Genomic DNA, 15856 nt, shown 5'->3' with positions numbered 1-15856 from the left:
CCAGCCCGGCCCCGGGCCCCTGGTGGCCGGCCACGCGCTCACGTGTGACCCCGAGTCCTCCTCTCTGGGCCTCCGCTCCCACCGCTGTCCAATGGGGCGTGTGGACTCAGGGACCTGTGAGGCTCCTTCCCGTCCTATCCTGCCTGGATTCCGGGTGTTTAGGAAGGGCCCCCACGGCCACGACGGGGTGCTCCTGCCCAAGGACGCTGCCGTTGCCGGCACCCCCGTGCACAGGTCCCAGGACGGATAGCGGAGGGGCGGGCCGCGAGCCCAGCCACCCGGGGTGGCGTCAGGACCCTGAGGGTTGCGCAATAGCTCCAGCGGCAGCTGGCGGGCTCTGGAAAAGTTGTTTTTCACCGGCTGCAGCTGGAGGAGTGTGAGGGAAGCCAGCTCCTCGCAGCTGGGGGCCGGGGGCAGGCTGGGCGGCTGGAGGGGGATAGAGGGCCCCAAGGCCGCAGGGCCCACCCTCGCTGCACAGCCCCCAGCACCAGGGGAGAAAGTGGCCTCCTTGGATGCAGCAGCACAGGGGTCGGGGCCCCAGCAGGGTCCGCCAGACGGGGGCAAGGGCAAGACCACAGCGCAGGCCCGGCTGACGCCTGAGCCCAGAGAGCCCCACATCCCGCCTCCCGCTTCACCGGCGGACCACCTGAGGCCGGGGGTGGCTCTTGCCAGACAGCAGGCTGGTGGCGGGGAGTGACGAGGTGTGAAGTGACATTTGGGGGCACTTTTGAGGCCAGACCCCGAGTCAGGAGCCTCCCACGTGGCATTTAATCCAGTGTTTACTATGGCACAGCAGGTGCTGACCGGCCGAGCCCGGCTCCTCTCTGGGCACCACCACCTTGCTGCTCCCCGCATCTGCCCCCCCGCCTCCCCTCCAAAGTCAAGGGTTTCCTGCGGCGGTGGTGGGGAAAGGGGCGATGCTGACGGTTGGGGCGCCACTGATGTCCTCGGAGGCCACGCTCAAGGGGCCCGATCCATCCCAGGGGCGAAGTCCCCCCAAATGCCCAAGGTCCCCGACAGCAGGGGCTGCAGCCCCGCCCACGACCGCCACCACCTGTGAGGTCTCCTGCAGCCGCAAGGCACGGTTCTGGGCTCACCGTCGGCCCAGCTGCCTGCGGCCCTCTGCCCCTCGGCCGGAGGGTTTTCTCCAGCTCTGCGGACAACAGCTCAGCCCCACACAGTGCACCGCCCCCCCCCCCCCCCCCCCCCCCCGCACGGCGCAGGGACCCAATTCCCCTCAGGGCAGACCCAGGGCTCCGGTGCGGCCCGGGTGTGGGGAGCGGCGCTCAGTTCACAAGGTAACCGGAGCCCCGGGATTGCAAAACCGGGGTGCCGAACCAGACACGGCGCCCTCGTCAAAGCTGCTCGTGGCAGTTTCTGGTCCTTCTGCCGAGTGCCCTGTGGTCTGATCCCCGCCAGCTCCTGGTGTGCCTGGGTGTCCTGTGCCTCCCTCTAGGTACCAAACAGAATCCCGGCCGCTGCCACGGCCATCTGAGGCCACCCTCTAGACCTGCCCTGTGGCGGGAGGGGGGGGGCCGGGTCACTGAAACACGGGCCTGTCCAGCCCCAGGCTCCCAGAGCTGGAAAGGGCTCGAGGCCCCGCGGTTGTCCAGCCGCCCTCAGGGAAGGTGGCCGGTGCTCACGCGGCTGCCCAGAGGCAGACCCTGCCCCCTGCGAGGCTGGGACCGGCGGGGTCTCCATCGCCCCGGGCTTTGCGGCCCAGAACCCAGGCCCAGCCCCCTCCCGCTCAGACCTGCTGGGCGCCCCTACCCCCTCCCCCTGGTGCCCCCTACTTGCTACCCTGGGTGAGCTCCTGCCTCTCAGTCTCTTCCCGCCTCGCCCCGCCATCGCTGGCGTCAGGACCGGAGGCAGGAACAGCTGTGGCTGGGGCCGGGGGTCGGGGGAAGGGCTGCCCTCGGCGCCCCTGCCGGCCAAGGACCATGTGCTTGTAAACTTTAATTTTCATACAGTAGAGAAACACACAGTACAAGCAACATGGGGAATCCATTGTACAGCAAAGGCCACCGATGCACCTCAGAACACACGCGCGCCCCTCCCCCCCCACCTGCCACCTGCCGCTTCAGGGCCAACTGCCCCACGCAGAACGGCACAGGGGAGGAGGAACCAGCTCGGTCCTTGGAACCCCAACCCCCGTCAAGGGGCTTCCTCTGCCCGCCATCCCAAGGCCACCTCCAGGAGGACAAGCGGCCTTCCAGAGGGTGTCAGGTGCTCTCTGCTCCCGGCCAGTCTCTCTCCTGCCACAGGGCTTGGCTGGGAAGCCAGGGCGCCTCCGCTCGGCACCTGCTGTGGGCCGGTGCTTGACTCCCCGAGTCAGACGCGGCTGCCCCCCAGGGCCTCCAGGCTGGCGGGGTCACAGCCCTGGTCATTCAGTGCGGTGGGCACTGTGGTGTTCAGTGGGGGGGGATGGGAGGCATTCCTTGCGGAGGATGGGCTCGGGGACCGACCTGAGCAGGTGAGTCGGAGGGGACAGAGGGGTAGGAGTAGGTTGGACGTTTGGACACAGGTATGGACAGGTGTCGAGGCAGGGGTGTAGGGCAGAAGGTGGGGGCTGCAGGGGACTCCAGAGGAGTGTTCTAGATATCCCGGGCACTTGGAGGGTGGCCCTCAGGAGCATCTGTACGCGGGGGACATCCGGCTGCCCCCGTGGCACTGTGATGAGGGAGTCGACCCCCCGAAGGCTGAGAGGCAGGTCCCTGGCCAAGCCCTGCCCGCGGCACTGCCCCTGGACAGCCAGGAGGAGGGCTCTGGCTCTGCTGAGGACCGTCCGTGGTCCTTCGTCCCGACCCCGTGGGAGGCAGCGGCTCTGGACGGGACCTCTCGGCTGGCACCTGTCCTGGGCCGCAGGCTCTGGCACTCGGCGACGTGGGGAGAGCTCCCCCTCACAGGACCACCTCGGGCGCGATGCTGAACAGGAGGTCATCATTCCCCCGACGCACCTCCAGAAGCAGAGGGGACTCCGTCAGGACGGCCTCCTGCAGCTCGCTCGAGTCCGCCAGCGGGCGCCCGTTGACCTTGACGATGATGTCGCCATCTTGGATGCCCCCCCCTGCCGACGGAGAGACACCCGGTCACCACACATCCTGCGAGGCCAGGACCCCGCTCGGGGGACGATCTGGTTGCACAGCAGCGGTTGAAGAAAAACCACTTCCGCAGGTGAGAACAGCACCCTGACTGCGGGGTTCCTACCCCAGTTGAAAACCAACGTCCTACGAGGGCCAGGGCTGTGTCGGCCTGCTTCTTCTACACGTTAGGAGGGCTGGGTCCAAGTGTGGCCTGCCGCCTTCCTAGCTGGGCTGCCTCAGGCCAGGCACTCGGGCCCTTTGAGCCTCAGCTTCTACACCTGCAGCCCTATGTGGGGACACGCTTTGCAAATTGCGAGGTCCAGGCCGCGGTGAGGGTTGACTAAGGAGGTGCATGTGGAACGCTGATTCACGCCACAGCCTCGGCCATCGGCAGCCACCGTGGCTCCTGGTCCCACCGCTCTGGCCCTGAGGGCGGCCGCCTGCTGAAACCCTGAATAAGGGGCCTGAGCTGGGTGCTGACTCTTTGCCTTCACGGATCTGCGTTCTAACAACTTGTCCTGCAGGCCGGCTGCAGACCGAGCGTGTGTGCCGGGGGCCCGTGTCCTCCCGCACAGGCAACACGGCACATGCAGGAGGAAGGGGGTCCTGGTGGGGTGAAGGGGCCCCGCAGGGCTGGAGGCCCGCCTGCCTGGTTCCTCTCCACTCTACTGCCTGCCCTTGAGTCCCACGGCCCTTGAGCTCGATCTCCAGCTGTGTGAATTACCGTTTAGACCACTGACGAATGCAGCCCACCCTCCAACAGCGGAGACCTGGGGCAAAGGAGGGAAGGGGCTCGTCAGAGCCCCTCTGGGCCTGGATCGGCCCACAAGCGTGCCAGGCCCGTGCCTCACCGGCTGTCTCAGCTCATGGTGTTGGGAACAGTCAGTCTTTCCCAGCACTCGGTGGTCTCAAAGGAAACGGGGCTTTATCTCATCTGAGCTTGACCAAGACTCCTCAGGGGACAAAGAGTGGGCTGAATCGTGTCCATCTTGCAGACAAGGAAGGAGGCCCAGGCTGGCGGGAGTCAGGCCGGCATGGGGTTTGAGCTCTGGGGGGGTCTCTACTGCTCTGTCTCCCCAGACCCAAAGGAAAGGACATTCTGGGGGCGCCTAAGGGGCTCAGTCGGCTGAGGGTCCGACTTCAGCTTAGGTCATGATCGCACGGGTCGTGGGTTCAAGCCCCGCGTCGGGCTCTGTGCTGACAGCTCAGAGCCTGGAGCCCGCTTCGGATTCTGTCTCCCTCTCTGCCCCTCCCCTGCTTCCACTCTGTATCTCTCTCTCTCTCTCTCAAAAACAAATCAATGTAAAATGACAATAAAAATAAAAATAAAAGGAAAGGATATTCTGAATCAAGGACGGTGACTGCCAATGCCCCAAGGAGAACTTCATCTTTCCAGCCTGCCCCTGGCTTAGACGACAAGCCAGAATCCCACCTGCCACATCCATGCCATATCACGTGCCAGGGGGCTCAAGGTCGTACAAGGTCACCGAGACGAGCCCACCCTCGGCCTCATGCCCACCCAACCCCACCCACCAGGATGTCTGCTGGCCCCGTCCAGCCTTCCTGCCTCCTGTAGGGCAGCCTACCTCTGAGAAGGTGAGTTTGGAACGACCTCCTGCACGTAGATCCCACTGCTGACCGATGGGAAGTCTGGGTCGCTGGCTTTCAGTTCTCAGCAAACTGAAAAGGCAGTTCCGCGGTTAAGGCACGTCTGCCCCCATCCTCACGTGGGGGCGGCTACAGCCCCCAAACCCCTGGAGCCCCCAGAAGCTGGGAGAGGCAAAGAAGGACTCTCCCCGCAGAGCTTTCGGTGGGAGCACAACCCTGCTGATGCCCTGATTTGGGACTACTGGCCTCCAGAAGTGTGAGAGAAGGAAGTTTGTGGTGATTTGCTACGGTAACCACAGAGGCTTCCTGGAGGAGGCAGCACCTGAAGGGAGCCTGAGGGAGCTGAGGAAACCTATGGGACAAAGGGGGAAACGGCATTGCAGGCAGAGGGACTGGCCTGAGCCAGGCCTGGGAGCGCGAGTGCGTCTGGCCCACGGGAACACCTGCAGGCAGCCAGGCATGGCTGGACAGGGTCTGGGAGGAGGAGAGAGGGGCAGCGGGAATGCATCATCCTTAGACACTCACCTCGGGGTGATGGTCCGCATCCGTATGCCGATGAAACGCTTCTTCCAGTCTGGGGACAAATCATGACAAGACTCCGTTAGAGCCTCTGTGAAAACCTCTGCCTTCTCTGAGGGGCCATGTGGGGACTAAATTTCCCCCAGGAGCCAAAAAAGCAGCGGGAGTCATTTGTGTAGTCACAGGCCTAGAGCTGCTTCTCTCCTCTAGGCTGCTCTTGAAGGGCTGGGAGATGTCCTGCCTCGTCTGGTGGCTTCATGCCCACCCCCGCCCTTAGGACCCACACACCCATATCAGTTCCCACATCTGCTCTGTCGTGAGACCTACACCCAAACCCTGGTGGACATTGGGGCTCTCCTCTCCAGCCTTATCTCCCAGATTTCCCAGCCTTGCCTGCTCAGATCTGAACTTGTCACCTTCTCCTGCCTTCCCCATAAATGATAATATTAGCCAATAATGCCCAGTGAGCACTAGCCACATGCCAGGCCCTCTGTTTAGAGCATTATACACACAACTTCCCCCTGGCTGCTCCAGCCTGTGACCTAGAAGGTGTCCTAGACCCAGAAATAACATTTACCTGTCTTGAACCATAAAATATGTCTCAGTACATTTTAAAATGTCCTATCATAAAAACATGCTCTCTGACCACAGCAGAATTAAAGAAGTCTCCAAGAACTTAGAAACGAAATAACATACTTCTGAACTACCCGTTTTCAAAGAAGAAGTCAAACAGGAAACTAGAAAGGATTCTAAACTAAATAAAAATGGCAAAACGATGTATCAAAACTTGTGAGATGCAGGTAAAGCAGTACGTGGAGGCAATGAATAGCACCAAAGTGCCCATATCAAAAAAGAAAAGGGTTTCACATCAATGACCTTAGCTTTCACCTTAAGAGCTAGAAAAAGAAGATCAGATGAAACCCAATGTAAGCAGAAGAAAGGAAATACCAAAGATTGGAAATCCGTGAAGTAGAAATAGAAATATAACAGAGAAGATAAAACTTTAAGCTTTCAGCCACACTGATCAACCAAAAAATGAAAAAAAAGGACAAAGGAAAAGAGAAGATAATTATCCTCACCAGGACTGCAAGAGGGTGACATCACCACGGATCCTACAGGCATTAAAAGGGTCATAAGACATAACGATGAATAACTTGATGCCAATACATTCGATGACCCAGACAAAATGCACACGTTTCTTTAAGTTTCCAAACTGCCAAATCTCACTCATGAAGCAGCAGACAACCACGTAACCTCACCTCTATTGTTAAAAACTGAATTTGTAGTTAAAACTCTTCCCACAAAGAAAACTTCAGGCCCAGGTGGTCCCACGGGAAAATTCTACTAAATGTTTAGGAAGGAAATAGCATCGACTCTGCACAAACTCTTGTAGAACACTGAAAATGAGCAAATACTTCTGGGATGTCGTGATTTATAACGAGAAATACGTATTTTGATGTTCGTTTGTGGTTCCCAGCACACACCCCCTAACACTTTTGTAATTCCTGTGATAAAGGCTCCGGGGACATCTTTTGCTGTCAGATCCTGAAATGGTGACAGTGACAAATGTGAGATGGGTTTCTTCTGTTACCTACACCACAAGCCCCTTGCAACCACTCCTGAGTATATGTTAGTGAGTGATTTTGAGAAGCCCCTAAGGAAGGGGCTGGTTGCTAGGGAAACCCACCCATGTGGCCAAGGGTCAAACTTTCAGCCCCGACTCCCAACCTGCCTCTGGGGAGAGGTGAGGGGCTGGAGGATGACATAATCACCATGGCGGGGATATAACCAATCATGCCAACACCATGAAGCCTCCATTCAAGCCCGAACGGGTGGGTGGGAGAACTTCCCAGTTGGTGATTCCTCGGAAGTACTCTGTGCCTCTCCCCAGACCTGCTCTGTGCGTCTCTTCCATTGTTCCTGAGTTACTCCCCTTTATACATAAAATGGTCATCTAGCAAGTAACTGTTTTCCTGAGCTCTGTGAGCCGCTCTAGCAAATGATCCAACCCGAGGAGGGGCCATGAGAACCCCCAGTCTATAGCCGGTGGGTCAGAAGCACAGGTGATAGCCTGCACTTCTGCTTGGCATCTGACTTGGGGGCGGTCTTGTATGACCTTGACTGTGGGGTCTGACACTATCTCCAGGCAGACAGTGTCAGGCTCAGGGGGAGAACAACAGGACAGCTAGCTGGCTTTGGGAAGCCCCTCGCATTTGGTCCCCAGGGTGTCAGAAGTGACGCAGTGTCGTGGCAGAGAACTGAGGACAGATAAGAGGCACGGGAGGGGAGTTTTTCCTAAACAACTTCCCAACTATCATCCCGATACTAAAACCAGAAAACTAGACCCACACCCCTCTGGAAGACGGCTGCAAAAACCCTGTAGACATTTTCAGCGAACCAAATCCAACAATATGGAAAAAAGGATAATACCTCATGAGTAAGGGAGCTTTATCCAGGAATACAGGGATGGTTCAACGCTCAAAACTCAGCCAACACAATTTGCCACATTAACAGACTCAAAACGAAGACTGCCGTCTCCAAAGGTCTAGAAAAAGTGTCTGACAAAATCTTCTAGCATCTGTGCCTTCGAAAACCCACGAATGGAAGGGAACTTTTTCCACCTGGGGCGGGACACCTGCGAGAGACCTTGAATGAGCATTCTGCTCACCGGTAGAAGACTAGAGACGTCTCTCCAAGGTCAGGAACAACACAAGGACATCCTCTCTCACCACTTTTATTCAGTGTCTTATGCAGGCTCTGGCCAGACAAGAACAAAAGAAAAGGCATCCGGACTGAAAGAGAGAGGCAAAAACTGCCTCTATCCACAGACTGCAGAATAATCTGTGTAGAAGATCAGATGAGGACACCTGGGTGGCTCAGTCGGTTAAGCATCTGACTTCCACTCAGCCCATCAGCCCATGATCTCACAGTTCGTAAGTTCTGGAGGAGGAATTGACAAGCTGATTCTAAAATCCATACGGAGGGGCGCCTGGGTGGCTCAGACGGTTAAGCATCTGATTCTTGGTTTTGGCTCAGGTCAGGGTCTCACGGTTTTGTGAGTTCGAATCCCATACCTGGTTCTGTGCTGACAGCGTGGAGCCTGCTTGGGATTCTCTCTCTCTTCTCTCTCTGCCCCTCCCCTGCTCATGCTGCTGTCTGTCTCTCTCAAAATAAATAAACTTAAAAAAATAAATAAAATCCACATGAAAATGCAAAGGATCCAGAAAAACCAGACCGACTTTGGAGGCGGGACAGATTGGGAGGGCTGACGTTGCCTGACCTGAGGACACAGCAGAGCTGCGGAAATCAGGACGGACAGACGGACAAGTGGGGCAAGACAGGCTCATTTTTTTTTTTTTTTTTGACAAAGGAGCAGTTTAGGGGAGAAAAATACACAGTGCCGGAACAACAGACTATCCAAAACAAAAACAAACAAAAAAGAACGTTGATTCATACTTTGCGCTATTAAAAAAATTAATTCAAAATACACCATCGTCCTGAGTCTAAGACCTCAAAAAGTAAACTGCTAGGGGCACCTGGAGGGCTCTGTCAGTTAGGCATCTGACTTCAGCTCAGGTCAGGATCTCACGGTTCCTGGGTTCGAGCCCCGCATCGGGCTCTGTGCTGACAGCTCAGAGCCTGGAGCCCGCTTCCGATTCTGTGTCTCCCTCCCTGCCCCTCCCCCACTCACACTCTGTCTCTCTCTGTCTATTGAAAATGAATGAACATTAAAAATTTTTTAAATAAATAAAAAATAAAAGAAAGTAAACTGCTAGAGAAAAAGGTAGGAGAAAATATTCCTGGCCTTTGGTTAGCAAAGATTTCCTACATACAACACCACATGCACGATCCATTTAAAAAACTTTGTTAAATGAGACGTCATAAAAATTCACAAAAGTTCTCTTTTAGACACCATTTAGGGAATGAAAAGTGAGGCCACGGGAGGAAACATTTGCAGCTTGTCTCTGACGAAGGCTCCTATCCATAATGCTCTCAAAACCTGCTAAGGACACAGACAACCCAATCTTTTTAAGTGGGCAAAATATCTAAACAGATTTTTCTGCACAGAAGATAGATGGACGGGACCAGGTGGCTCCGGGTGAGGGGAGGTCAGAGCGGGGGGCGGGGGGGGGGGGGGCGGCAGGGCTGGGCCCACGGGTGTGCAGTCCGGCGGCTTGGGTGTTCACCCCCAGCAGGTGCAGAGGTGCAGCCCTGTCCCCCACCAGGCAGCCGCCATCGCGTTTGAGTCCTTGGTCACAACCCCACTCGGCACCCAGCCGGGAGCCAGCGGGCCCAGCCCCACGCGGCTTCTCCAGAAACACAGGCGGTGGGGTGGGGGCGGTGCGGGGTGGCCTGACTGGGTCCCTTTGTCTCCTCCTTCGCCGGGACGTCACCTAAATGCAAGGGTCCCGCGTGGCGCTGGGGACACGGAGGTGGGCTGGAGGTCCTGGCTCTGTGTCTTGCTAAATACGTCGTGCAGCCACTTTGGACCCAGGTGAGGTGACAGTCAGTGCAGGAAACGAAACACGGCGGGGGGGGGGGGAGGGAGGACTTCGGGTCCCGAGTGCTCCCCGTGGGGAGACAGGCAGCTCCCCACACCGCCGGCGGTGCTCGTGTGGCCAGACGACGCACTGAGAGCGGTCGGCTGCAGGGCACGTGAACGTCACCTCGGCATGAAAACCAGCCAAGCCACGGAGAAGCGCGGGCTGGGGCTTCGCGGGCACCAGGGCTGATCCCTGAGGTGCCCCCTGAACCCGCGTCCCGGCAAAGGCCCCTCTGCCCCAGCTCCAAGTTCAAGCCTCGCCGGGGACCCCACCTCTTCTCCCCTGCAGCTGCCGCACCCCAGCCAGGCCGCCAGAAGGCAGCGGGGCCCCTCGTGGTTCCCCGCGGTGGACCCCCCGCCCGGCACCCACGGCTGCCTGCCAGCCCGCGCCCCTCTCTGCACCCCTCTCCCGGCCCTCTGCCGGCCTCCCTACTCTGACGTCACGGCGTAGACTGGTGCTCCCGTACCCCTCCCCCCCTCCCCCCTCCCCCGCCCCCAGCTAGAAAAGAAGCTAGTGGCCAGAACACGCGTATTTGGCTCACGGCCCCCCCAGGGGCCGCGGCTCCGCGAACATTTGCCGTCGTGGCCTCTGCTCCGAAACCCACCCTGCAGCCCAGAAAGCGGACTGACGGTCCCAGCCACGGAGCTGGGAGAGCGCCCAGCTCAGGTTCCAGGGACACTAAAGCCTGCGGCACCTTGAAGAAGCGACAATGGGTTCCAGGGTGCAGGCCCCCGCCCGCCAACCCCCTGCTCCTGCCTCCTGCTGCCTCCCCGTCTATTGCACGCGGTGCCCCGAGTCAGCCTGTGACCGTGCGGCCGGGAACGTGCACGGCAGTGCCCACCCCCAGCGCCTCCCTGCACCTCTCCCCGGTTGCACGGGACACAGAGACCCCTGGGGCCGGAGGTGAGCGACGTTTCCACTCCCCAGGCTCGACTGAGCACTGAGGCTCCACCTTCCACAGTTCCCAGGGGGGCGGACACTCCAGCCAAGCAGCCCTGGGGGTGCACGCAAGTCCCAAGGCTGGCTGAACCCCCAAACCCTCGCGAGCCCCGAAGCTGAGACAGGACCAAGAAGTGCTCCTTGACATCTCCCGAATTGAACTTAAGGATGGTCTGTTTTTAAAGAACTTTGGATTATACTCTGGTTTCTCTTCAGATCGTATAAATCTTTCGCCTTTCAAAGAACTTTAGATTAACTGGGTTTACGTATTTTTGAAACTTTTATTAAGGAAAAAAAAAAGCAAGAGTGAACACGTCAAGCTCAAAGGTTTTAAATTATAGATTCAGTCACCCCGCTAAGAATTACTGGGCCCTTTGATTAGTCCACATGTCCTAGGGGAGGTGACAGCTCTGGGGGCAGGGGATGACTGTTTCCCAGGCTGTCCGGGGGACGGTCACAACAAAGGAATGAACCCCGGTGGCCCCCGGCGGGCTCTGGCCCGCGAGCGGAGAGGAACACAGCAAGAAGCGAGGAGACACCACCATCCAGTTTCCCGGAACAGTCACCTGACAACTCAACCTGCACCACGAGCAGACCCACCGATTTCCAGGAGGCGGCCAAGGCCAAAGGCACCTCTGGGGCAGACGGCAGTTACTCCAGGGACACTCGGCTACTAGGGAAAGGACCAAGGCTGTGACAGCTACGAAGGCGAGCCCTGGGCTAAGTCCTGAGCTCCCCAGCAGCCAAGGAGTAAAGGGCTCCAAAGGGTTAGATGGCCCCCTGTCTAAGAGAAGAGGCCGTCAGCCGCTCTAGGGAAGGCCGGCTCTGCCCTGGCTCCAGGCCGTCTTCACACAAGGGCCCCCGATGAACCAAACGGTGTTCTCGCTCGAGAGGAGCTCTTCAGGTGACCAGCCCTCACGGCACCGGTCGCGGCTGCACTGGGTTCCGAGCGCTCGGCTGCTGGGACCGTTGGGGACGGGGCAAGCACGAAGAGGCCCCCTGCTCTCAGCGAACTGCTGGTGAGGGGGCTGGGAGGAGACAGGGGAGCAGTCTGAAGGTGGGAGTGGCGGGGGGGAGGCCTGGGCAGCGAGCAGTGTGGGCGCGGGAGACAAAACGGCGGGAGGGAGGTGCTCACTTGGGCCAAAATGAAAGGCAGGAGGGTCGAGGCCGCCAGGAAAGCTCCTGAGATCAGGAGACACGACCCTACTTTGGAGAACAGCCGTGGCCACCAACTGTAAGAAGGCGCTTGGCAGGCCCTCACTGGGGAGTCACCTGTGCCTGGCCAAGGCCCGCACCAGGTGGATGCTCCTGGCTGTCCAGAAGCGGGCAGGGGAGGCTGGGCATCCCTGTGTGGATGGGATGGAGAGAAGGGGCTGAGAGAACATGACTTCCAAGGATCAGGGGCTTGGCACCACCGCTTTGGAGTCGAGGCTACCCTCCTGGGCAGTCGACCCGACCAGCAGACTGAGAGGGGCAGTGTGTGGGGATGGGTGGGTGGGAGGAAGGAAAGGAGGGAGGGAGAGATGGAGGGAGAGAGGAAGGAAAGGAGGGAGGGAGGAAGGGAGGAAGGAAAGGAGGGAGGGAGGGAGGGAGGAAGGGAGGAAGGAAAGGAAGGAGGGAGGGAGGGAGGGAGGAAGGGAGGAAGGAAAGGAGGAGGGAGGAAGGGAGAAAGGAAAGGAGGGAGGGAGGGAGGAAGGGAGGGAGGGAGGAAGAAAGAAAGGAAGACAGGAAGGAAGAAGAGAGGAAGGAAGGGAGACAGGAAGGAAGGAAGGAAGGAGGGAAGGAAAGAAGGAAAGAAGGGAGGGAGGAAGGAAGGAAGGAAGGAAGGAAGGAAGGAAGAGAGGAAGGGAGGGAGAGAGGAAGGAAGGAAGGGAGAGAGGAAGGAAGGGAGAGAGGAAGGAAGGAAGGAAGGAAGGAAGGAAGGAAGGAAGGAAAGGAGGGAGGGAGGGAGGAAGGAAAGGAGGGAGGAAGGGAGGGAGGAAGGGAGGAAGGAAAAGAGGGAGGGAGGAAGGGAGGAAGGGAGGGGAGGGAGGAAGGAAAGGAGGGAGGGAGGGAGGAAGGGAGAGTGGAAGGAAGGGAGAGAGGAAGGAAAGGAGGGAGGGGAGGGAGAAAGAAAGGAAGACAGGAAGGAAGGAAGAGAGGAAGGAAGGAAGGAAAGAAGGGAGGGAGGAAGGAAGGAAGGAAGGAAGGAAGAAAGGAAGGAAGGAAGAGAGGAAGGGAGGGAGAGAGGGAGGAAGGAAGGAAGGAAGAGAGAGAGGAAGGAAGGGAGAGAGGGAGGAAGGAAGGAAGGGAGAGAGGAAGGAAGGGAGAGAGGAAGGAAGGAAGGAAGGAAGGAAGGAAGGAAGGAAGGAAGGAAAGGAAAGGAGGGAGAGAGGGAGGGAGGAAGGAAAGGAGGGAGGGAGGAAGGGAATAAGGAAAAGAGGGAGGGAGGGAGGAAGGGAGGAAGGAAAGAAGGGAGGGAGGGAGGAAAGGATGACAGGAAGAAAGGAAGAGAGGGAAGGGAGGGAGAGAGGGAGAGAGGAAGGAAGGAAGGAAGGAAGGAAGGAAGGAAGGAAGGGAAGAAGGAAGGAAGGGAGGGAGGAAGGAAGGGAGAGAGGAAGGAAGGGAGAGAGGAAGGAAGGGAGAGAGGAAGGAAGGGAGAAGAGGGAGAAGGAAGGAAGGAAGGGAGAGAGGAAGGAAGGGAGAGAGGAAGGAAGGAAGGAAGGGAGAGAGGAAGGAAGGAAAGGAAGGAGGGAGGGAGGGAGGAAGGAAAGGAGGGAGGAAGGGAGGAAGGAAGGAAGGAAGGAAGGAAGGAAGGAAGGGAAGGAGGGAGGGAGGAAGGAAAGGAGGGAGGGAAGGGAGGGAGGAAGGGAGGAAGGAAAGGAGGGAGGGAGGAAGGGAGGAAGGGGAGGGAGGGAGGAAGGAAAGGAGGAAGGGAGGGAGGGAGGAAGGGAGAGTGGAAGGAAGGGAGAGAGGAAGGAAAGGAGGAGGGAGGGAGAAGAAAGGAAGACAGGAAGGAAGGAGAGAGGAAGGAAGGAAGGGAGAGAGGAAGGAAGGGAGAGAGGAAGGAAGGAAGGAGGAAGGAAGGAAGGAAGGAAGGAAGGAAAGGAGGAGGGGAGGGAGGGAGGGGAGGAGGAAGAAAGGAGGGAGGAAGGGAGGGAGGAAGGAAGGAAGGAAGGAGGGAGGGAGGAAGGGAGGAAAAGGGGAGGGAGGGAGGAAGGAAAGGAGGGAGGGAGGGAGGAAGGGGAGAGTGGAAGGAAGGGAGAGAGGAAGGAAAGGAGGGAGGGAGGGAGAAAGAAAGGAAGACAGGAAGGAAGGAAGAGAGAAGGAAGGAAGGAAGGAAAGGAAAGGAAAGGAGGGAGAGAGGGAGGAGAGAAGGAAAGGAGGGAGGGAGGAAGGAATAAGGAAAAGAGGGAGGGAGGGAGGAAGGGAGGAAGGAAGAAGGGAGGGAGGGAGGAAAGGATGACAGGAAAAAAGGAAGAGGAAGGGAGGGAGAGAGGGAGAGGAGAAGGAAGGAAGGAAGGAAGGAAAGAAGGAAGAGAGAAGGAAGGAAGGGAGGGAGGAAGAGAAAGGAAGGAAGGGGAGGGAGGGAGGAAGGGAGGGAGGAAGGAAGGAGGGAAGGAAAGAAGGAAAGAAGGGAGGAGGAAGGAAGGAAGAAAGGAAAGGAAGGAAGGAAGAGAGGAAGGGAGGGGAGGAGGGAGGACAGACGGACGAGTCTGTAGCCGCCCAGAGAAGTGGAGCCTGGGGAGCCCCAGGTGGCTGGAGGCGGGTGGCGGGGTGGTGGGTGGGAGACGCAGCCAGAAGGGGACAGTCTCGCGTGGTGGGGGTTGCACGTGGACAAGAAGCACGGGGGCGGGGGGGGACAGAGAAGGAGGCCGTGGCTGAGCGGGCGGGGGCCCCAGGGCGCCGGGGGACGGCTCGGCAGGCCGGCGTCCCTGCCCCGGCACCCCCCGGGTGGCACCGTACCTTTGGCGTGCCTGTCCTGGAACTCCGTGAGGAAGCGTGTGTGATGCGGTCCGAGGGGATGGCGAAGGAGATGCCGGCCGCAACCTTGAGCGTGTTGATGCCGATGACCTCTCCGTCCTGTGCTGGGGCCGTCCGAGGGGGCGGTCACCCGGGGAGCCCGAGCCCCGTGGCCGCCGCCCCGGCTCCCGTGGCCGAACGGCCGTCACCGCCCCCGAGGGGCTCCCGGAAGCTGTCCGGGAAAGGCGCTCCGGGGTTCGCCTCCGGGCCAGGGACCCCCCACCTCTCCCTCCAAGCCGGACCCCCTCCTCTCCCTCGCCAGAGAGTGTCGGTACGGGAGCTCGCGGTCCGCCCCCGCGAGGAGGGACACCCCCAGCAGCATCCCGGGGAGCCCAGACGGGGGGGTTGTGAGGCGTACGCGCCCCTCTCTGCCTTCCTTCTAGAAGCGCGGCTGGGGGCGTGATGGTCGGGGCGGCTCCCGGCATCACCCGCCCCCTCTGCACCCTGGGAGCTGGCCTCCCCCGCCGCCCCCACCCTGCACCCCCTCGAGGCTGCAGCCGGGGGCCCCGGACACACCTCGCTCTTGACACCCTCCCGGGAAGGCACTCCTCTCCATACCCAGCACGCACCCCTGCGCCGGCTTTTCTGGCCCCAGCCTGAAGCCCACCTGCACGACTATTCTCGAACACCAGTGCTGCGGCCTTCGTCCCGCTGAGCTGTCTGACCCCTCCCGCTCGTGCCGTGCTGCTCCCCGGACTATCTTTCCCCTGCACGTCCCTCTCAACCCCAGACCCTCGGTCTCCACGGTGCAAGTTAGATGCTTCCCTCCTCCAGGAAGCCCTCCCTGCCTGCATCCCTGCAGAGCCCCCTCACTGCTCCTCAACGTCACACTTGCCCACAGGAGCTCCCCAGGACGGGGGAGGGCATCCAACAATTCTCAGGGCCCCAGAGCCGGACTGATTTCTGAACTGAACTTTGGGTTGATTCTGGAAATCTCCCCCTGGGATGGGAATAAGCCTGACTCTGGGGCCCAGGGCAGACCTGAGGCGGGTGGGTTGACCCAACAGGGCTGGGACAGAAGGAGGACGCGCCCACACCCTCGCACGTAAACGCAAGGACTGGGGGGCCCAGAGCCGTGACCGGCCGTGACCTGTGTCTCCCCTGCCCCAGGTCCTTGATGGGCATGTGGTCCCGCTGGCTGCTGTTCTGGGTCACCTTACT

General features: G+C 59.4%; 1 protein-coding gene and 1 long non-coding RNA gene across 2 annotated transcripts in view; both read right to left on the bottom strand.

Annotated features, from left to right (window-relative positions):
* Positions 1-1985: 1985 nt before the first annotated feature.
* Positions 1986-4894, bottom strand: LOC128776683 (uncharacterized). The gene is made up of 2 exons (XR_008421878.1): positions 4670-4894; positions 1986-3067 (listed from the first exon to the last, which is right to left on the bottom strand). It is a non-coding gene; the product is annotated as an uncharacterized LOC128776683 (long non-coding RNA).
* Positions 4895-10963: 6069 nt separating this feature from the next.
* Positions 10964-15856, bottom strand: part of HTRA3 (HtrA serine peptidase 3) — a 24287-nt gene continuing 19394 nt past the window's right edge. Inside the window, exons 7-8 of the mRNA XM_053901739.1 lie at positions 11829-12039; positions 10964-11721 (exon numbers count right to left, since the gene is read on the bottom strand). Of these exons, the coding sequence (XP_053757714.1) occupies positions 11503-11721; positions 11829-12039 (430 nt within the window). The 3' untranslated portion in view covers positions 10964-11502. The remainder of the gene's footprint in view (positions 11722-11828; positions 12040-15856) is intronic.

The sequence above is a fragment of the Panthera pardus genome, unplaced genomic scaffold (assembly GCF_024362965.1).
Source record: "Panthera pardus isolate Hobbes unplaced genomic scaffold, ASM2436296v1 HiC_scaffold_13, whole genome shotgun sequence".
Lineage (NCBI taxonomy): Eukaryota > Metazoa > Chordata > Mammalia > Carnivora > Felidae > Panthera > Panthera pardus.
The sequence above is the reverse complement of the archived record's forward strand: the minus strand, read 5'-3'. Positions and strand labels throughout refer to the sequence as shown.